The sequence below is a fragment of the Grampus griseus genome, assembly GCF_964374135.1.
Source record: "Grampus griseus genome assembly, chromosome: 9".
NCBI classification, from domain to species: Eukaryota; Metazoa; Chordata; class Mammalia; order Artiodactyla; family Delphinidae; genus Grampus; species Grampus griseus.
In genome coordinates, this window is record NC_139003.1 from 11,824,180 (window position 1) to 11,846,469 (window position 22,290).

Consider the following 22,290-nt stretch of genomic DNA (forward strand, 5'->3'; position numbering starts at 1 on the left):
ACCATAGCACAGTGCTGATGGGGAAATACTGTCAAGGTATCATTAGTGTGACTATCCTAGTAAGCTCCATTTTGCCTGAGATGGGGAAACAAGGGACAGAGGTGAAATACTTTCTTTCAGAAATGTGCTAAGACCCCAGGTGAGGACTCAGTATGATGTGGGAAAGAGAATTTCTGGCTTAGAATGCAATTCATTCCTACAAGTGTTTATGAAACATCTTAGGTAGGTGTGAAGGAAAAAGGGACATTGTCCCTGCTACCAGAGAGTTTGCAGTCAACAGGGAGATGAAGATACAAGCCATCTGAGTAATAGAACTAGAGGATCAGTCATGCCTCTGTCGACTGAAAAAAAATGCATAACCTACAAGTTGAGAATTATGTTTTATTTAATGGACTTAGTGAGGACTTAAGCCTGGGTTACAGCCTCTCAGCTCTCAGGGACTGTTCCAAAGAGGTAAGGGAGGAGCCAGGATATATAGGAGTTTTACTGCTAATTAAAGAAAACCCAGACATCTCAAGTTAATGAGTTTAGTGCCTTTCTATGTACAGAAGATGCAAGAGTCTGGACTTATAGAAATTATTCCTTTCATATGCACTTTACTATCTAGGGCCAGGATCCTGGTTTTCCCCATCCTGAGTCCTCTCAGCGTGCACCATTGGGGCGGCTACAGTAGCTAATGGCTTTATGGCTGTAACATCCTTTGTTTACTAAGATGACAGGCAACATTCTTTGTCCACACTTTATTCTTTGTAGAAGGTATGAGACCGTGTGAGATATTCAAAGGCAAATTCCATCCTCATTTTCCAAACGACAAAACTTACCTGCCTGAGAGTTTAAGTGGCTTGTTCATTGTCACAGGGCTAGTCATTAGCAGATCTCCTGGTTTGTTGGGCTTTTTCATGGACTGCTCTGCCTGCAACCAGCAGGGCTCTGACACACCAGGGAAGACATCAGGCATGCCTGGGAGCAGGGGGAATGGGCGTGGAGCAGGGAGACCTCCCAGGGAAGGTGGCATTTGACCTGAGAATTGAAGGACTCAAGAGGGTTCAATCATAGAAGAAAGGAGAGAAGAAAGAATATTTCAGAAATAAAGCAGCTCTGTGAGCAGAGGCACAGAGCAGGGCCAGAAGACTGCCTGGGGAGTGAAGTCTCCCTCCCTCCGTCTCCTCTGAGAGGCTGAGATAAAGGAGGAGGAGAGGCTGAGGTGTCTCCTGACTGATAAACAGGCTCCACCCAGAGGCCAATAGCTTGTGAGTGGGCACAGGGGCGCCAGGTGGCAGAAGCGCCCTTTCTCCAGGAAAAAGGAACTGGGGTGGGGTAGGAGGGAGGCCGTTTCCTGAATCCCCGTCCTCAGACTCAGCACCTAGAGCAGGACCAGGAAGGATTCTGGGAGCCAGAGAAAAGGCCAGACAGACGGCAAGTCCCCTGGAGAAAGCCATTCCCTTTTGCAGTCAGATGCCTCGGGTGGGAGGTGCGGCTGGATGGTGTGTGAGTGCCCGGCCTGCCCCTGGAGAGGAGGGATGTGAGGCTTGGAGGACAGGACCGGTGAAGGAGAGGGAGGTGACGGGCAAGGGAGGGAGGGAGGTTAGGGATACCTTTAGGGGAGAGGTTCCTTCTGAAGCACTTCTGGGAGCACTGCCCTGGCATGCAGATACACAAGTGTGTGTGTGTGTGTGTGTGTGTGTGTGTGTGTGTGTGTGTGTGTGTGTGTGTGTGTGTGTGTGTGTGTGTGCGCGCGCGCGTGCGTGCGCGTGCGTGTATGGGGGAGTAGGTGGGCAGGGGGAGGTGTCAAAATGGCCTGATATAACTCTCTTTAATGTCCCCCCTTCCTGAACCAGCTTCTCTGTCCTCCCTCCTCCTCATTCAGTTCAGGAGGGTGGAGACGAGTGGGGGAGAGCCATGGGGTCTGAGCCAGCGAGCGGAGCGGGGACCCGCAGGAGACGGGAGGTAAGTGACCTCTGTGACCTGTGCGGGGCAGATTTATGACAACCTGCCGGCTCCCAGGGGTCCAAAGAGGGCTGGGTTTGGGATAATGAGGGGTGTTATCTCCATACAAAGGGGCCCTAGCACTAACTGTCCCTTCTTTCTCCTCTCCCCTCCCTTTCCCCACCCCTCCCAATATCCTCTCTCCATCTTGTGGTTTTCACCTCCTGGCTTTCTGCGCAGAGATCTCCAGAAGAGGGGCTGCCCGCTGTACACGGCAGACAGTGGGCGATGGCCAGGCGAGCGCTAATGACAGTCCTCCTTTTCAGTCTAATCCTCGCTGGTTCTCTGCTGCTTTGGGGCTACATTTTCCAGGGCTGCGGTCCTGGTAAGCGAGATCCTAGGTCTCCCACGACCCACTCAGCCCTCCCTCATTCTTGGACCCCATCCATCCATCCATCATCCTGAGGCTCTGTGTCCATTAACTGACACTCATCCCGACCCTCTGGGGCCCCGGGTTCCTGACCTCTTCCCCCTTGAATCACGCTCCTGGCCGCCAGTCAGACCATTTCCTCCTCACCAGGGCCTCTGTCCCTTTCCCTCACCAGACATTCCTTTGCTTAGCCCCTTGGGGGAGCCCTCATCGCTTTCTCTTTCCCAGCTCTGAGCTTTTCCCCACAGCCCACTGTGAGACGCCTGTGTGTCGGGACCTGCTGAGTCTTTACCTGGCCTCTGGAAACACCAGTGTGGCCCCCTGCACCGATTTCTTTAGCTTTGCCTGTGGAAACACCAACAGGACCACTAGTTCTTTTCAGGCTCTTGCAAAGGAGAACAAGCGCCGACTTCAGAGAATACTGGGTAAGGAAATCAGGGTGGAAGATTCTCTTGCCATGGGTGCCACTGAGCCTAGAATGATCACAACTGTTCCAAGCCTGTGTGCCTGTGGAACACCTGGCTTGCACCATCCTCCATTGGCTCTCAGGGAACTGCTAGGTTTGCTTCTCCATCACCGTACATTTCACCGCAGGTACCACCTCTCTTCCATCTCTTCTTGTCCCTCCTTTCATCTTTTCTTTACCTAATCCCTATCCTCTCTCCTTTCCCATTTATCCACGATTGCTCCATTCTCTCCAAGTTCTCCCTTTCACCAAGTTCCATCTTCTGTGTTACCTCCCTTAAATTTTCAATTTCTACCCGATGCTAGGTGTCTTCCCGCACTGGCATCTCCTCAACGCCTGTTGCACTTTAATCTTTCTCTCCATCACTCTCATTGTCCAGCCCTCAGACCCTTCTTGTCTCCTAACGCGCCCTTGTCAGTGTTATCCTCTCCCTCCCATCGCTTCCCAGACCCCCCTCTTTTCACCATTATCTCCTGTTCTCCCTGAAACCTTGGACCATGGTGTGCAAGTTGAACTGGAAGAAGCTGAACTGGGATGATGGAGATGACTGATTGGAGATGATGGTGGGAGGAAAGAAGTGGCGTAGTGAGTGAGAAGTGAGGGAGGGGTCCTTATTGGGTTGTGTGTAAGGGAATGAATACAGATGGGCACAAAAGAGATGCTGGAGGGAGAGGAGGACCAAGTTAAAAAGGCTGGAGGTAAGAAGATTCCTGTAGATGGTGGCTGTGTTGAAAAGAACTGAGAGGAAAACTGTGAGGGAGGAACCAAGGCCACATAGGAAGTAGGAAGTTGGTCCCAGGAAGTTGGTGGATGGTGGCGAGGATTTGGGAGTAAGCATGTAACAAAAGGAATGCATTTCCTGCATATGGGAACCCAGAGAACCTGTTGACGGTATCAATTGGAATCTGGAAGAAATAAATGTATCCCTTTGCCCTCCTTCTTTTGATGGGAAAAAAAGTGGAGGTGGGTATTCCCTGCATGGTAGAGGGGCACGCTTTCACTTACGGTATGGAGATGAAAAGAAAAAATACACTTCGGACAAATTCTGCTGCCCATAATAGAATGAAAGGATGCCAGGGGGACTGAGGGAGAGGTGTTAGATGTTAGAAGGTGGAGGATTCAAATGGGTTTGCGTTTGGGTTATTGTCCTGTGTGTGTTTGTTTGTTTCCTGGGATCAAAGAGAGGGGAGAGTCCAGACTAGGGGAGCCTGCCCCTATTTTTTCTCTTTGCTAAACATTTCCTCATGCACTTTCCTCTCTCCGATCCCTTAGAAGTCCTCTGATTTCCCCAATATTTCTAATTCGTTCATTCATCTCCCTCCTGCCTCTCATTTCTACTTTCTCCTTTTTCCATACTCTACTTATTCCATTTCTTTTTTTCCTCCCGTCTTTTCGTCTTTATTTCCTTTCTCACCTTTCTTCCTTTTTTTTTTTTTTTTTGGCCGCGCTGCTCAGCTTGTGGGAGGTGGGATCTTAGTTCCCCAACCAGGGATGGAACCCGGGCCCTCGGCAGTGAGAGTGTGGAATCCTAACCACTGGCCCGCCAGGGAATTCCCTCACCTCTCCTTTATCCTCCTCGTTGTCTTGTCCGTGCTCCCGTTCCCAGCTCTTTTTCTTCCATCAAGTTGATCCAGCTCATCCCATCTTCCCAGTTTTCCTCATCCCTCTCTTTCTCCCCTTCCCTCCTTATCCCTGGAAGTCTTCCCTTTCCTATAACCTTTCTGTCTCCCACCTTCCTGGCTGGTGCCCCACTCCTTTAATTCTCCCACACTTCCTTTCTAGAAGCCCCAGGTTCCTGGCGCCTGGACTCTGGGGAGGAGAAAGCCTTCCAGTTCTACAGCTCCTGCATGGACACAGGTGCCATTGAGGGTGCAGGGGCTGGTCCCCTCAGACAAGTTATTGAGGAGGTGAGACCCGGGGCATCAACGTTTCTGGATGCATAACACGCAAGACCAACATATGCTCAAGGCTGCCGTTTTTTCCCCCCTAGAGGATGGGTCTCTTTCCTAGGGATTTGGGAGGGAGATGGAAATGGCAATGGCCTGTGGATGTATTAGGACCTTGGGTGAGGGTAGGGAAAGAGGGATAGAGGTGGAGCCCTAAAGGGGTTAAGGGACTCAGAGTAGAGGTCAGGAAGTAGCAATGGTGGTGGTGGGGTTGGTCTCGGAGACTGTCCCTGTGCTGAGCCCTCTCTCTCTCCTTCCCAGCTTGGAGGCTGGCCAATCTCCGGTGATTGGACTCCCTTAGACTTTAACCGAACTCTGAGCCTTCTGATGAGTCAGTATGGTCACTTCCCATTCTTCAGAGCCTATTTGCGACCTCTTCCCACCCCTCCGTACACGCCGGTCATCCAGGTGAGGGAGGCACTGGCAAAAAATGTAGTAAAACCTGGGCCTGACTCACGTTTCCTCGGAGAGGAAAGATGTGCGATCCAGGGAAGAGACTTATCTTTAGGGAAATTATTGATGTGAGAACCAGGGACTTCAGGTGAGATTAGGGAAAGGAGCAGCAGGGCAGTTCTGGGAAGACAGTAGTCTTGGTCTTCCTTGTAGCGTCTCGGAATCACCCCCAGGGTCTCTCAACTAGTTCCCCTGTCTCTCGTATTGCCCTCCTACGATTTAGCTTTCATTATCCCCGGAGGGACCTTTCTAAACCAAGAGCTAATTATGCTGTTGTCTCTGTTTAAATGCCTTAAATGGCTCACTAGGTCAGCAGGATCTGGTTCTTAATCCTTAGCCAAGCCTTGCAAGTATGACCCTTACAAACTCCTGCAGCCTTATCTCCTCCTTATACCCCAAGCCATGCTCCCTCGCTTACAGCTCCAAGGACATTCTTTGGTTCCTTGCATACGTGGCTTCCTTTGCCTGCAACGCTACGCCTCAGTTCGCACACTCAGCCTGGAAAACTCATACATATCTTTCAACTTTTGGTCTTGATTACTATCCCTTCCGGGAAGTCTTCACTGAAACCCTGGCTGAGATGTAGGTGAACCCCTCTGTTCTCCCATTTCCTGTCATCTCAGCATTTAGCGCTGTGTTGAAGACTGAGCCTCTCGAGAACAGGCCCACGGTTTATTCAGCTCAGGTCTTTGGGACCTAGCACAGGGCCAGGCATCTAGAGGCCCACACCAGGTGTTTGCTGAGCGGGTAAAAAAAATTAAAGCCTTGAACGCATCGGTATTGTGGTAGGCCACGTGACCCTATATATTGGCCCCTACTCTGAAAAATGCCACGAAATTATATGAGGATGAATATACAAGAACTGACAGTGCACATGAGGCATTCTCAAGTTCAGTTCTAAAGGGTGTGCTGAGGAGTTTAACTGGTGTGGCCTTTGGAAATTGGTTAAGACCTGAAATGGTTAAGGAGAAGCTCAAAGGAGGGAGAGTGTGGGCTGAGTCCTGAAGCCTGGTTGATTCGTACAGCTGACGGTGAAGCTAAAGGGCCTTATAAGGGCTGCGGGGAAGTCCTGAGCTAAGGGAGGAGCCTGGAATGGTGTGACACCTCTGTGGGGTCAGCAAGGAGGCTGGTCTGTTGAACAGAGGATTTGCGGGTAGGGGTGGGGTGCAGTGGAAGGTAAAAGTAACGCTGAAGACATGAAGTTGAGACTGATTATTCCTGGCCTACGACACTGGACTGAGGTGATAACTTTTGACATAATAGAAAAAAATGAGTTACAGAGGCCTTTCAAATATGATGGTTGTACATAGAACCCAAGTACAGTCAGCGGTTTTCAAGGTCAACCTAGAGGTGCTAGGCAGCTAGATGAGCCACGTTGATTCTGAACTAAGATGATTGTGGCAGAAATGGAAAGTGAGGCCAGGCATGAGGATGTAGGCAGCTACCTACATCCTCATCCTAGTGGTGATGGATGGTCCATGGTGATTCGACTGGTGACTGACTGAATATCAATAAGAGAAATGGAGAAACTAGACAATGACCCCACAGTGTTGGTTTGGTGTGGATGGGAGGAGGATGGTTCCCATCACCTTGAGACTGAATGGTCTCTGAGGGGAAGTACAGGTAGAGAGAGTGAACTACAGAGGGAGCGCCCCGATGAGGTGGTGCTGGAGAAGAGTAAGAACGGTCAGGAGGTGGGGGTCACACCAGCTCAGCTGAGCCGCAAAGGACAGGGGAGAGACCAGTTCAGGAGGGAGGGGTTATCTTTGATTCCAGAGACTTCTGAGCTTAGAAAATAAGGAATGAAAAGACACCATTGGAACCTTCTAGACATAGCATCAAAATGGTCATGGAGATGGACTCCGATTTTAAGGAGTTAGGAGGAAGGTAAGGAGGTTGAAGCAAAGGCATAGATGACTTTTAGTTCTTTAAAGTTTGGACAGAAAAATGTGACAAAGGAGTCAAGTGAAAGCTTTATTCAAGAGAGCAGAAAAGTATATAGCTCCAGGTGGGAGTAGGATATTGAAGTCGGAGAAGTAAAACAAAAAACGTGGGAGCAAAGATCTTCGGGATAGAAACAAGGACACACCGATGTCAGAAGTAGGGTGAAGTACGTGAGGGTAGTGGGCTACTTGCCTGGGGTGCAGAATTTAAGAGGGTACCCAAACTCACTAATCAAGATAAATAGTATTTCAATAAATATTTTTTAAAATGTCAAAATCAATGCAAAAATCCATGATGAACAAAATATCAAATCTTTGTTCATCGTGGATTTTCTTTTTTGAAAAAACAGTGGATCAAAACTATTGCGGACTTTTGGGGAAACATCTACAATTCAAAAAAAATGATCAAAAATACATTGTGGATTTTTGGGAAAAATACATGATGAGCAAAGTTTTGCTATTTTATTCTGTGGGAATTTTTAGCATTAATTTAGATTTTTAAAATTTCAATTAAGATATTATCGATCTTGATTACTGAGTTTTCAGTACCTCCCAAATTTTGCACTTGAGACGGGTATCTCACTCCCTTTACCCTAGACCTGGCCCTGGCACAGACAGTGATTCCCTACAGGACATGGGTTATTATGCTTCTCTCTTGCTGAGCACCCCCAAACTGGTTGAAGTACCTTCTTTGCACATTTGCACATCCGTACTCTTCCCCCATGTCCCTCGCCCCCAGTCCCTGGCTTTCTTTGCTCTCTCGCTCCTCCTCTGTGCCCCCTTTAGTCCATCTCCTGGGGCCATCTTCCTGGTAAATGCCCATCTCCCCACACCTGTCCTCTCCTTCCTCCACATTCCCCACTTCTCTCAGTCTCTCTTGTGTCCAGATAGACCAGCCAGAGTTTGATGTTCCCCTCAAGCAAAAGCAGGAGATGAACTATGCCCAGGTAAGATGGCACTGGGGACCAAGGTCCTGACCTCTTGTGCTAGAGAAAGGCAGGGGCCGACGGTGGCTGTGACTGAGGTTGCCTCTCCCCCAGATCCTGCGGGAATACCTGACTTACCTGAATCGCCTGGGAACCTTGCTGGGAGGAGACCCAAACAAGGTGGGAGAACACGCCTCCTTTTCCATCTCCATTAACTCACAGCTGTACCAGTTTCTGAGGCCCCCGGAGCAGCAGCAGGCACAGGGAAAGCTCTTCCAGATGGTCACGATTGACCAACTGCAGGTACCTTGAACCAGGGACTGGATGAAGATGGGCCTGAGGGTCTCGCTCCCAAACTTTCTTGACCTTCTTGTCTTCTTTCTCCTTATTTCCTTAATTCCATTCCATCCCTAACTTTCCTGGCTCCATCCTTTCCCTCAACCCCCCACCTCCCCACTCCCTTTCCTACCTGAGGGAGGGGATGCCCCCTCTCCTCCTTTCCTGTCCCCCCAAGCCTCCGTATCCCTCCTTTAAGGAAATGGCCCCTGCCATCGATTGGTTGTCCTGCTTGCAAGCGACATTCGCACCAATGTCCCTGAGCCCCTCTCATCCCGTCGCAGTCCATGACCTGGAGTATTTGAAAAACATGTCGCAACTGGTTGAAAAGCAGCTGTCGAAGCACAGGTTTGCCCCACGTGGGAGGGTGATGGAAAGAGGGTCCGAGGACCGGAGGTCTCAGGGACAAAGAAGACTGGAGAATGCAGGCTAGTAAGGGCCTCGCAGAAAGATGGGAGGGATCTGGGGCCATATGGGGGCAGAGAGGGGGTGGGATGGACGGCCCAGGAGGACATGGTGGAAACAGGAAGAGGGGCTCGGGGGGCATGGGGTAGGGAAACACACATGAAATGAGGGATCCAGGTATCTGACAAGACATGGGGTTTGCTGGGAGTAGCACCCAGCCTGTGAAGTAACTCTGAGCTGTGGGAGATGCTCGAAGGCCAGTTGCTGGGGACAGCTGGGCATTTATGTCTTGTCAGCAGCTGAGGGGTGTGGGTGGGAGGAGAAGGTACGTGGGATGAGTAGATGGAGGAGGTGAAGGCTGGGAAGAACCTGGGGGAGAGACTGTTTCTCATCTGTAGTGAGAGGATTCTGGGGCCCTTGTGGGAACGATCAGGGCGTCGAGGAAGGTGGGAGGAGGGAGGGTGAGGCTCTGTGTTGGGCTTACTGCTGTCCCTGATACTGTGTGGCCACCGCTTGGAGGCAGTGGCTTCCTTCCAGGGCCTTGGGCTCAAAGCCCATCTTCATAGTAACTCAGTGGCAGCAACGTCTAGAAATTCTTTCAGGGAGAAGCAAACAGCCATTCACGCAGGTGCGATTTGTATCCTATGTAAGGATACAAATCAAACCCGGTGAGAGAGTTGCCAGCCGGGCAGAGAAAGGTCCTGCATCCCAGCTTTGTTGCTCTTAGAAGATGCATCTTAAGATGAGCTGAGGTTTCTTGGTTGTGGAAGTAGCTGAATCTGTTTGGTTGAATCTAAGTCCAGCCTTCATCTAGCCCAGATCCTCCCCGCCCCTGCCGCTGTGACTTGACAGGTCGGCCTCTTCATCTGGTTCTTTCTTCTATCATTCTCCACCCCAGCCCAACCCACATCAAGAAAAGCTCTTCTTAAAACAGACAAAAGTTTTGAACAGTGGTTGCCAGGGGCTGAAGGGTGGGGAAATAGGGAGAGGTTGGTGAAAGGGTACCAGCCTTCAGTTGTAAGGTGAAGAAAGTCTCAGGATCTAATGTACAACATGGTGACTATAGTTGGTAACATTTAATTTTGCGTCGCTGTATTCTACTTTGTAGAGATTGTGGTTTTTTACAAGTGAAAGGTTTGGGGCAACCCCGTGTCAAGCAAGTCTGTGGGCACCATTTTTCCAATAGCATTTGCTCACTTCATGTCTCTGGGTCATATCCGGGTGATTCTCGCAACATTTCACCCTTTTTCAGTATTACTTTAATTGTTAAAGTGATCTGTGATCAGTGAACTTTGATGATACTTTAATCGTTTTGGAATTTTTTAGCAATAAAGTATTTTTAAACTAGGGTAAAAAAAAAAAGATAGAAAAGCCCTTCTTTTTTTTTTGAAAAGCCCTTCTTGACGTGTTCACGTGTGAAGCAGTTATTCTCTATTAATACAGAGCAGGGCTTCCCCGAGAGTACCAAGGTGACCTTTCCAAGGGGAAGCTTTTCTGTGTTTTCCCCAGAGCCCGGGGGTATACTGTGGGTCTCTTTTCTCTCCACAGGGACTTCCTGCAGAGCCACATGATCTTGGGTCTGGTGGGGACCCTTTCTCCAGCCCTGGACAGTAAATTCCAAGAGGCACGTAGATTGCTGAGCCAGAAACTGGGGGAGCTGACAGGACGACCACCCACGGTGAGGAGGGGCGGGGAGGAATCCTCCCGGATGGGGGGCTAAAGGAGCATCTGTCATTTGGGGGGATAAACGTGGGCATAGCCCCCTCAGGGAGGGGCATGAAGATAGATGCCCCAGGGTCTGGGCTCTCCTGGAGGCACTCAAGGCTTGCACTGAGAGCTGAGGCACCAGGGACCAGACCCTTAGGCACACGTCTGGCTACCTCGAGGGCCTTTTGCTGATTGTTAAAGTCTAGATATAAAGCTCTAAAGTGATCAAGGCCTGCTTTTCTTTTGTCATGACCCCTAGACTATTTGCCTGGTTATCCTGAGCGCTGTGATTTGAGGGGCTGGACATACAGCCTAGGGTTCACTGGAGTAAGAGGCAGGGACCTTCCCTTTGTCTCGGTGACTCCAGCGTTCCATGTCCAAAGGTGCTTCACGAGGAGCTCATCTCTGACATCCCGAGGGTTCTGTCGGCCACACCGTGGGCTTCGTGGTGCAGATCCCAACATATCAGAGGAGGGAGCTGTACCAAACGTGCTCTACTCACCAAAGTCTACTCTGTCCATACTCAGTTACTGAGAACTTTGAAATCCTAGGTCGACACATCCAATCCCAAGAGGAGGCGTCTAGAACATAAGATGTCCTCCATCCTCAGGCAAGGCCTCAGGGTAGTCTTGAAAATCACTGGGTTTCTTTTCTTAGTAATTTGTGGACCATTTCTCTGCCTTGGAGAAACTCATGGCTTTGGCAACCTGAAATATCTGTGGAATTCAGAGAAGGGAATTGTAAATGCAGGGACTGGAACGTAGTTATTGCCTATTGAGACTTTCAAACGTGCTGGATAGTTTTCTGAGCCCTTTAGATACATGAGCTGATTTGATCCTCACGACAATTCCATGAGATGGGCAGACCGTCCTGTCCCTGTTTTATTGATGGGTAAATTGAGACCCAAAGGTTAAGGGGCTTGCTCGGGGTAATATACCTAGTAAGTTGTGAGAGCTGGGATTCGAACTCTGGAAGTCTGGCTCCAGAGTCTGTGTGCTTAATCATTGTTAAAAAAAAAAAGAAAGAAAGAAAACCCAAAAAACTTTCTAGAATTTTCACTCAGGTAGCCAGACAGCCTCCTGGAAATCCCAGAAGCATGGCCTGCTGGTGCTTTTTGAAAGGTGTAAGGATGCCAGCGTTGAAATTCACACTGAAAAAACTTAGAAGGCTTATGAATTGCTAAAGTCACCACCCTTTATACACATATATATCCTTTATATACATATTATAAACAGCCTTATATATCTAATAGGATATATAATTGTCCTTGGGCTTAAAAGCTGACTCAAACCCTACCAACAAATAGTTCTGTGACTTGGTGAAGCCCTTTCACCTGTCTGGAACAGTACCAGGTATGACACATATTAATAATAAAAGCTGACATACATGGAGTAGTTACTCTGTGTCAGGCATTGCTTATTTTATTTACTATTCCCGGAACCACTCTGAGGTCCTCAGAAAGGACATGTAAGGTTCCCAAGACCGCACAGCTCCTAAGTGGAGGAACACACTCCAAAACAGGTCTGTCTGACCCGGGAGGCCGTATTTTTAACCACAAACTGTGCAGGATTGAGAAATAGTGGGTGGTAACAAAAAATGCCTTGGCAAATTCTTTCTATAAAGGTCAAGATAGTAAATATTTTTGGCTTTGTGGTCTATGTGATCTGTGTTGCAACCACTCAACTCTGTCCTTGTAACACAAAAGCAGTCATATGCTAAGTAAATGAATGGGCATCACGGGTTCTGAGAAAACTCTGGTTTAGATACTCTTGGAATTCCTAAGAGGGAGAGATGAGGGTGGGTTTAAATGATCAGTGGGATATCTGAACGGGAGGTAGGACGGAAGCAGTGTCTAGGGAGAAGAACGGGTTTTCCGGCGGAGAGAGGGATATCATTTCATTGCAACAAGGCACGGGGCAGGCTGGCTAAGGCTTGGTACAGTGTGACGGATCCTCCTGGTGGCTTTGGCTGAGCAAATGTGATGGGACTTGCAGGCAAGGCTGTCCTGCTGCTGCTGGAGCCTGGCCTGGGGGGTTTGAGAATCAGCCTGGGAGCCAGCACACCTGGAACAGAGAAAGCAAACAGGATAAGAGTAGGGAGGAAATCAGAGAGGGGAGGAGGGGATTATCCGGAACCTGGTAGGTCACCGTAAGGACCTGGGTTTCTCTCTGCATGTAACAGGGGCCTATAGAGGGATTTATCTGTTTTATGTTTTAAAAGATCATATTCTGAAGGTAAGCAGCAGTGTTTCCTGACGGATGTGTGGTGTGAGAGTGAAAGTGGAGTCAAAGATACCACCAAGGTTTTGGCCTTGATTTGATCAAAATTTGTATTTCTATCCGATGGTTGTTAATTACAGATGTCTAACCATATTCTTCTGAACGAATTCTAATGCCCTTATTCAGAAGGACTGTTAGGTCTCATTATCTGACCATATTTTGTTTGTGACTTTTGAATATATCGTCAATGAACCTGGCTGTTAAGCCAGGTCTTCCTCTTATTAAACGAGAAGCTGAGTTTGGGGAATTAAAAGCAGAACCTCACATTGTTGCCCATTAAATGTGAACTGTTTACACTCAGCCCAACATCCCAATTTATTCAGGTAATTTTAGCCTTTGTTTCAATGATCTGTTATTTCTGCCTTAGGTCATTCATGGTTTTATTTATTGCATCTTCATCTAGATTACTGGTAAAATTCTGCAGAGGGAAGAGTATTGGGTCAGGTTATTGAAGACCTAGCGTAGAGTCGTCAGTTCATTTATGCACCAAATGTTAATTGAGCCCCTATTATATGCCAGACACTTCTCTAGGCCCTTGGGAATCTTCATGACCAAAATAGACAAAAATCCCTCAAACACTTATATTCTAATGGAGGCAGAATGACAGTAAGCTGAATAAAACATATTGGATGGTATTAAGTGTCATGAAAAAATAAAACAGGAAAGGGAGAGAGGCATACTAGGTGAGGACGTGCTACAATGTCCAGTGGGGTGGTCGGGGAAGCTCGTACTAACTTGGAGTCAGTAATCACTGATGTTCCCTTGTGGACCAGTCAGTCAGAATCCACTCAAGTCACACTGTCATTTAACGTGGATTTCTCCATCGATTTCACAAAGATGTAAGTTTTGGTTTTACCAACTGCTATCTTGAAATCAAAATCATGCCAACAGAGTGGGGTAGAACTTTAGAATTTACAGAGCACGTTCCACGTAGTGTTTCCCCTGCTCTCCCAAGTAGCTTTGTGAGGAAAGCGGAACAGGAAGGCAGAACAGGCATTAGGCTCATTTTTATAGCTGGCGTAACTGAAGTATGAGGGTTTAAGTTAATAATCCACAGTTAGTAAATACTGAATTCTCTGTACAGAGGGAGCACTGCGGTGGTCCTTGAGGCTGAATCTGGCCCATAGGTGTGTGTTGTTGGCCTTTGAAGCTTTTTATAAACTGTTAGGTGATGGCACAGCAAGACTCAGAGTTCCAGCCTTTTTTGTTGTTGTCAGTGTGAAGCTCTGGCAACACGGAGCTAGCCGTCTCCAGGGGCGACAAATGACTGGGACTGAGTGATGCAGCCAGCAGGGCTGCGTCCCTCTCTCCGGTTTGCCGTACCCCTTCTTGTCCCGGGGTTCTGACGTTGGACTGCTGCTCTCACTTAGGTTACCTCATGGCCCCTGTTTGAGTTTGTGACTCCAGATCTGCTGTTTATCCTAATTTAATGATCCTTTAAAAGTGATGACATTTCAAAAGGATTTTGATATGATTCGTCCTCAGTGGTGCTATGCTGGCCCTCAGGAGTTACACATTATTTTCCAAGTGTCCAAAAATAGTCGGTTTAATGATTCATTCTAGAATTTTGTTTAGAAATTAACATTAAGGATTCCTGACTCACCTGTAATCTCTAAAATCTACCTTCCCCTTACTGAAAATTGTGCAAAAATTTGCTTCTCTCCAGACTCTTGGAATTTTTCCTGATTTTTATCAAGTCTATCATTACTCATGGTTCTAAGCTTGTATCTGCAACTTTTTTTCTTTCTTTTTTAAAAGATTTTTTTCTTCAAGTATAGTTGATTTAGAGTGTTGTGTTAACTTCTGCTGTGCAGCAAAGCGATTCAGTTATACATATATATCCATTCTTTTTCATATCCTTTTCCATTATGGTTTATCACAGGGTTTGTTGTTTTTTTTTTAAATTAATTTATTTATTTATTTTTGGCTGTGTTGGGTCTTCGTTTCTGTGCGAGGGCTTTCTCTAGTTGCGGCGAGCGGGGACCACTCTTCATCGCGGTGTGCGGGCCTCTCCCTATCGCGGCCTCTCCCGTTGCGGAGCACAGCCTCCAGAAGCGCAGGCTCAGTAGTTGTGGCTCACGGGCCCAGTTGCTCCGCGGCATGTGGGATCCTCCCAGACCAGGGCTCGAACCCGTGTCCCCTGCATTGGCAGGCAGATTCTCAACCACTGCGCCACCAGGGAAGCCCCTATCACAGGGTTTTGAATATAGTTCCCTGCGCTCTACAGTAGGACCTTGTTGTTTATCCATCCTGTATATAATAGTTTGCATCTGCTAATCCCACACTCCCACTCCATCCCTCCCACATTCCCACTCCCGCAACATTTTTCTGTTCCTTAAAATTAATCTTTTGAGCCTCATTATCCTGGGTTTGAAGTATCTCTTCTATCCTTTATATTTTAGCAATGATTTTTTTTCTTTTTCTCTGTTTTCAATCAATGTGGTATACTCCATCACTCCACGTCTTGAGAGACAGCTTAGATACTCATAACCCCCAGCAGATGAATATACAACCTGCCAACCTCCACCCCCGAGACTTACGTTCATTTATAGATTCTGGAAGTTGTTTTCCCGCACATAGAACATATGACTCAGCACAAGTGTGACCAAAAGGATCCCAGAGTGGCATAGGGTGAGCAGTGGGTGGTCCGAGGTGGTGTCCACACTCTCCAGGAACCAGGTCAGGGCCTGCCGTGGCCTGGGCTATGGGCAACAGCATGGAACAGGCAAAGGATTTGGAGAGAAGGGCAGGCACCAGCCAAAGGGATCAGGAAACAACTCAAGAACCAGGAGGTATAGAAAGGGCAGGCAGGTCCACACTACCAAGCTCAAGGCTGATGTGTTTGCTCCTGTCCTGGGTGCAGCCCTCCACCCCCGGCAGCAGTCTGATGAAAGGCAGCCTCGGAGCCGAGCTTGTCATCGGGGGCCTGCAGCACCTGCACTGGACCCAGGCATTGCTATCAGACCGAGGCTGCCTTTCTACTTGTATTTCACATTTGTGAGTTTCAGAGCTCCAAGTAATACACTCTGGAAAGTGTCTGAGTCCCTTCTCCTCAACAGGAGAAGGTTCTTAAAAGGTCTCATGGTGAGGGGACAGACAAGAACGCACAGATGTGGGCAACCGGGTCTGGAGCAACCTCCAAAATGATGCACATTCTAATAGGCCCAGGAGTGTCTTCGATGACAGAAGTGCTGGCCTTCCTTTCTCTTTCCTCATTTGTCGGAAGCCCCATAAACTCTCTCCAGCCTTAGGACCGGAATGCGTGGTGGCAGCCTAACTGCCTGACCTGCCAGGACGTCTGGGGGAATAAATAAGTTACAGGAATGAAGTCTTATGACTTCAGCCCACTCAGCCCAAATTAGCATGTTAGCCGGTTTTTCCTAAGTCGCAGCTCAGCTTTCCCTTAGGCCAGCTTCCTGAATTTGTTTCTCACCTGCCCTGCGTCATCTCTGGGCCTACGCTTGGTCGTCTCTTCAAAGCCATCCACCCCAACATCTCTCTTTTATGTTTCTTAGTCTTCCCATCCTGCTGTTAACACATTATTTGACCAGGGGATTTTTGCAGAAACTAACGCTTGTGGCAGTCATATGTCTCTGGTCAAACGTGTTAAAAAACACCCCAGTTGCCAAGGCCCTCTTTGAGTTTTTATTTTTTTATTTTTTAATAAATTTATTTATTTATTTTTGGCCACGTGGGGTCTTCGTTGCTGCACGCGGGCTTTCTCTAGTTGCGGTGAGCGGGGGCTACTCTTCATTGTGGTGTGCAGGCTTCTCGTCGCTGGGGCTTCTCTTGTTGCGGAGCACGGGCTCTAGGTGCACGGGCTTCAGTAGTTGCGGCACGTGGACTCGGTGGTTGTGGCTCGCGGGCTCTAGAGCACAGGCTCAGTAGTTGTGGTGCACAGGCTTAGTTGCTCCGTGGCATGTGGGATCTTCCCGGACCAGGGCTCGAACCTGTGTCCCCTGCATTGGCAGGCGGATTCTTAACCACTGCGCCACCAGGGAAGTCCCCTCTTTTGATTTTTTGTCTAACCGTTTCTCTGCCTTTGAAGTTGAAGACGTCCATCCTCTCATCCTATACCCTTTTCCCTGATTTGGCAGAAAGTGTCTTAGTGCTCTGAATTCGTATATTTAGTCTTTTCTTTTTTCCTCTTCTCCCACCAAACAATATGGTATCTAAAACCCAATTTTACTCTGATAACTTCCTTCTTTATAAGACAAGGTCTTACCGTATGATCCTCAATAACCATTTGGAGAGTGGGGTAGGAAGGCAGGAGGCAGGGAGACTCTTCCTTCTTCAATTTCTCTTTTAAGTAAAGAAGCTTGGGAGGATGGGAGTCTCCGCCGGGCTCTGTGCGTGGTGGGTGGGGACAGGGTGGCAGGCGTGGTGGGCGGGGACAGGGTGGCAGGCAGACCTGCTAAAGTGAGAGGGTTGGCTCTAGTCCTGTCCTTCCCAGGAGCCTTTCAATCATCCAGAAGGATGCCTCCCAGTGGCCTGGCTTTCAAATTCAATAGGCAATAAACAAGGATAGTTTGCCCAACCCAGGCTCATGAGACTAATCCTGGAGGAGATGTGAGCCCCTCTTTGCTAAGCAGCATGACCCCATGTGTGTCACCAAAAGGGGTTATAGAGTAAAGGGAGACAAACCCAGAAAGTCCAGCAAAGAGAGCATGCTCTGGGGGTGAAGGTCTAGGTGAGACTGGCCTGGGAAAGTGGATGAGGAAGACGCCTTGGCGGGAGCCATTCATTCCAGCTTTGTCTCTGTAGCCCGCCCACCCTCGCTGGATGACGTGTGTGGAGAAGACGGCAGCCTTCTTCAAGCCTACGCTGGCAGCCTTGTTTGTCCGTGAGGCCTTCGGCCCCAGCACGCGAAGTGCTGTACGTGAGGGCCCTTCCCCAGCCCACGTCCTTCCGCCCCTTCCCCGCCAACCCATCCTCTCCTAGTTCTAGCGACTTTGCTCTTCTCGATGGTCTCTGTGGTCAGAGAACCAGCCAGTTAGAGAGAGAACCCAGAGAGGGACACGCTGCATCCCTAGGGTCTGCACAGTTTAGCTCTGAGACACAAAGTCCGCACAACACACACTGACCTGGACAGGTCACCCAGCTTTCCTGCTCATGTGTTTCTTCAACCATAAAATGAGAAAATTGAACTGCATGACCTCTAAGCCTACCCCTTGTTTACCTGTGATTTTTTTTTAACAACACGTGAAATGACATCAGAATGGAATGCATCATCTTCAGAAGCGCTAATAAATAACTACTGAACACTTTTCAGTGCCTACCATGTGCCTGATACTCTTACAAGCACTTTGCACCAACTACTTTAATTCCTACTACTATTATAATTTTAAAGCAGAGAGAACTGAAGCACAGAGGGGTTAAGAAACTTGCCCAAGATCACACAGCTACCAAATAGCAGAGTTAGGATTTGAACTCAGGCTCCCAGTGTCGTCATCCATTTTCCTCCATCAAGGAAGGAAATGCACACGGCGGTAGATGGCCGAGAAGGCAGGCAGCACACAGTCGGGGTGTGAAGCTGGGCAGGCTTCAGCTCGTTGCGGGACTGAGGAGCCCTGGAAGTTGGAGAGAGGAGATGCAGGCTGTAAGAAACAGGGTGTGAGGACGAGGGCCCTCGAGAGCAGAGAAGGGGATGGTGGTCCACCTCCTCCCGCCACTTTCTGAGAGGATTGCCCGGCCGAGAGAAAGGACAGTGTCACGGAAAGGAGCTGTCTACCCCGTCAAGGGTCAGGAGTGACCAGTTCCCACGTTCCCCTTCCGTGCTTGGTACCTCCTCCACATCCCCACAGCTCTCCGTACCCTGAGTTTTTGGTCACCTAGTAGGTAGCACTTTGCACTTTCTCTGTCTGAGACCGTCCTCCTTCTGGCAGCCCCTCAGGGTCGAGGCCCCTTCCTAGAGGCCCAGTGGGCAGGGCCCAGCACTGAGGCTGAGTTTGATCCTGTTTCTTTCTCCCTGCCCCGTCCTGCCCACAGGCCATGGAATTATTCACTGCGATCAAGGATGCCCTCATCGCTCGCTTCCAGATGCTTCCTTGGATGGATGAAGAGACCCGGGCAAAGGTCCAGGACAAGGTAAGGCCAGGAGAAGGAGACAGTGTGGGAACGTGTAGTAGGTGTGAACTGAGTGTTGGATCGAGAGATCACAGGGCCTGGAGGAGCGTGCTCAAGGCCAAGGGCACAAGTATAAACACCAATATGCCGCACACACATCCTGGGGGCAGTACCAGAGGAAGGGACAGGGCAGTGAGCAGGAGAGATTCCTTCTGATAAGACTTGGGACAGCTAGGTTCCTTCCACCTTTGTGTCTCTTCCCAGGTCACCCAGCTGCAGGTGAAGATGGGGGCCCCGGAATGGGCCTTGAAGCCAGACCCAGCCAGACAAGAATACAACGATGTGGGTTCCTGCCCTCGCCATTTACTCTTTAACCCTCAACTTCTTCACCCACCCCGATGCACCAGAGTGGCAGACAGTCATTTCCCCTAGTTGATCCTGAGAAACCCTTCCCTGCCCTGGTGCTGCTGGGGCCTGATGGGCGGATAGCCACACTCTGGATCTTGCCAACAGAAGAGTAGAACCTTTGCAGGTCACGTCGAGCGTGTGTGCACACTCGCACCCATGCATTCGTGTGACTTGCCTGAGTATTTGTGTGCTGGTACGTGTGAAGCCCGTTTGTACCACGCAGGCACTGGTGTCATGGCGCTGGTTTTCCACGATTCCGGGGAGGTCCGCGCATCGGGGCTTATCTGTCTGCGTTCAGATGTCCGCGTCAGGGTATGTCAGTGTACATCTACATTTGTCTCCGTGTATTCGAGTTGCCTCCTGCCTCCTCCCAGATACGACTTGGACCCAGCTTCCTGCAGTCCTTCCTGAGCTGTGTCCGATCCCGCCGAGCTAGAATCATCCGGAGTTTCCTGCAGCCTTTCCCCAACCACAGGTACGAGGGCGAGGGAGACACAGACACCTCATCCCAAAGATAGCCGTCCAAAATGAGCAGGAAAGAAAGCCAGAGGCTCAGGGGAACAGGAACAGTGACAGTATGCGGGAACGACGGCACGTAAATGATAGAGCTGGTATTCATATGTACTCTTTCCACAGGTGGCAGGTGCTCCCCTGGGGCGTAAATGCCTACTATTCAATACCTGACCATGTGGTGGTCTTCCCAGCCGGACTCCTCCAACCCCCGTTTTTCCACCCTGGCTACCCCAGGTATGGGCCATTCTAAGTTTCCCAAGAGCAATGGACCCATGTTATGATGAATGATGGATGCGACTTATGGTTGGAGAATTGGGGCCAAAAACTTGGAAGGATTCTGAGGGTAAGACAAGACCTTGCCCCCTAGAGCTGTGAACTTTGGCGCCGCCGGCAGCGTTATGGCCCATGAGCTGCTGCACATCTTCTACCAGCTCCGTGAGTAACAGCGGGCCATTGGGAGATGGGGCCATCGGGAACCCAGGTGAAGGCCCCAAAGGCATCCTAGAGGGGGAGAAGGGAGGCTGTGCGAGGGTTCGGGGGGGCAGTTCTGAAGCCTTTGCAGTGCTCCTGGGAGCCAGCCCAGTTTGTGGTACCCCCGTGTCTTCACCCCTGCATCACGCCTCACCGTTTCATTCCCTTGCCCCATTTTCAACAGTATTCCCTGGGGGCTGCCCAGCCTGTGACACCCATGCCCTACAGGGGGCGCTAGTGTGCCTGGAGCGCCACTATGCTGCCTTTCCATTACCCAACGGGACCTTCTTCAATGGCTCCCGCACATTCCTGGAGGATGCTGCAGACACGGGGGGACTGGCCATTGCACTGCAGGTAACTCACATCCCAAGGGCTGCGATCTGTTTTTACCAGCAGAATAGACAGCCTGTCCCCAGTTTTTCCTTCCACCATCCCTCAGGCAAACATAGCAAAACGTTCTGCCCTTCACATCCCCACTGAACAGGTGGCAACTTGAGGGCCCCCTCCGACTCCATAGAGCCCTCTTTTCTAGATCCATAGATCTCACGGCAAGTACCTTTTCTCCTGGCTCAGAGCAGTGTGTCGGTGCAGAACTTGGAAAGAAGGACCGTGAACTGGTTTTGGATATTGCGTGTAGGGCATCAGATTTCCAGATGGCCACGGGTCTAGAGCCTAAGGGCGACTCTCCATCCCACTCCCATATCCAGGCATACAACAAGAGGCTATTATGGTACCGTGGGGAGACCACCCTGCCCAACCTGAACCTCAGCCCCTGGCAACTCTTCTTCCGAAGCTATGCCCAGGTAGGCAGCCGACACCTCCCACCAGGGCTTAGTCCATGTCAGATAAATGCCCTATCGTTAACACTCAGGTATTGTTAAGCATCTTCCCCCCAATGCCACCAAGCCTCTGCTGCACAAATCCCCAGTGTCATCCTTTCACACGCGTCCCCTTGGGACCATCCCTTCATCCTGCGATAAATTCTTCTACCAAATTCAGCAGTGCCTTCAGAAAACGGAAGACGACTGCATTCCCAAATCCCTCCTTGAGATGAGCCCAACTTTTATCTTCTCTCATTTCCTCTGGAAACACAGATCCCTTCAAAAAGAGCCTTAACAGACTACCTATAGACCACGTTCCTCCTCGGAGACCTCGCCACGCAGTGGGGTCCCCCCTGACGTAACCCCCGCTAAGTGCCCTCAGCAGATAGTGCCCCCAATTCCTCAGGATACTTAGAGACCCGCACAGTGTTCTTACAGCAGACCCACCTCTAGGGCACTTGCAAATGGTATGATTGCACAGACCAGCCCTCCCCAGATACCCACTGCCCGATTAAATGACCCGCAAATGGCAAATACCTTCCTTCCTCCATGTGGCCCTCGGAGCATTGCTATCCCTGCTTTTATCTTTGCTGTCCCTAGTTACCACCTGGTCACCAGGTCTGCCGTGTCCTGCTGACCCTGATATCCTGCTTTTCTCCTTACCCTGTATGGACCTCTCTTTCTCCCCAGGTGATGTGTAGGGACCCCAGCACCCAGGATCCTCAGGACACTCACAGCCCTCCTACCCTTCGAATCCACGGGCCCCTAAGCAACAGCCCAGCCTTCGCCAGACACTTCCACTGTCCCCACGGCACCCTCATGCACCCCTCCAGCCGCTGCCAGCTCTGGTAACCCAGCTGGCTCCCAAAGAGACCTCAGTACAGGTGTATCAGCATCTCCCTGCCCCATCCCTGGAATCAGGACAATACCTCCTCTCCCCTTCTGTTCCAAAAATAAAAGCCGGCCCTTGGCTTCTGCCTGTCTCTTAAGAACACTTTCCTGCTATGTCCGATGCCTAGAAGTCAGAAAAAATCAGAGGAGAAACCGCCAAGCAGAGTTCCAAGGACGTGAGACAAGGAAAGAACCAGTGAATGAGCTAAAGGTCGGTGGAAACCGGTTAGAGACAAGATTAAGCTGCCCCCACTTGTTTCCAGGATTTGATTGTTATTACTCTCATTGTTGCTGCCTCCCTGC

General features: G+C 49.7%; 1 protein-coding gene across 1 annotated transcript; it reads left to right on the top strand.

Moving 5' to 3' along the window:
* Positions 1 to 1,899: 1,899 nt before the first annotated feature.
* KEL (Kell metallo-endopeptidase (Kell blood group)) lies at positions 1,900 to 21,948 on the top strand (the record flags this gene model as incomplete). Its single annotated transcript, XM_082662309.1, has 18 exons — positions 1,900 to 1,947; positions 2,167 to 2,311; positions 2,605 to 2,781; positions 4,605 to 4,729; positions 5,030 to 5,176; positions 8,052 to 8,111; positions 8,205 to 8,393; positions 8,626 to 8,774; positions 10,380 to 10,509; positions 17,582 to 17,692; positions 18,806 to 18,904; positions 19,148 to 19,225; positions 19,666 to 19,766; positions 19,928 to 20,038; positions 20,172 to 20,239; positions 20,460 to 20,629; positions 20,983 to 21,078; positions 21,787 to 21,948. The coding sequence occupies 18 exons, from the start codon at positions 1,900 to 1,902 to the stop codon at positions 21,946 to 21,948; spliced, it is 2,166 nt and encodes a 721-aa protein (XP_082518435.1).
* Between the last annotated feature and the right edge of the window lie 342 nt (positions 21,949 to 22,290).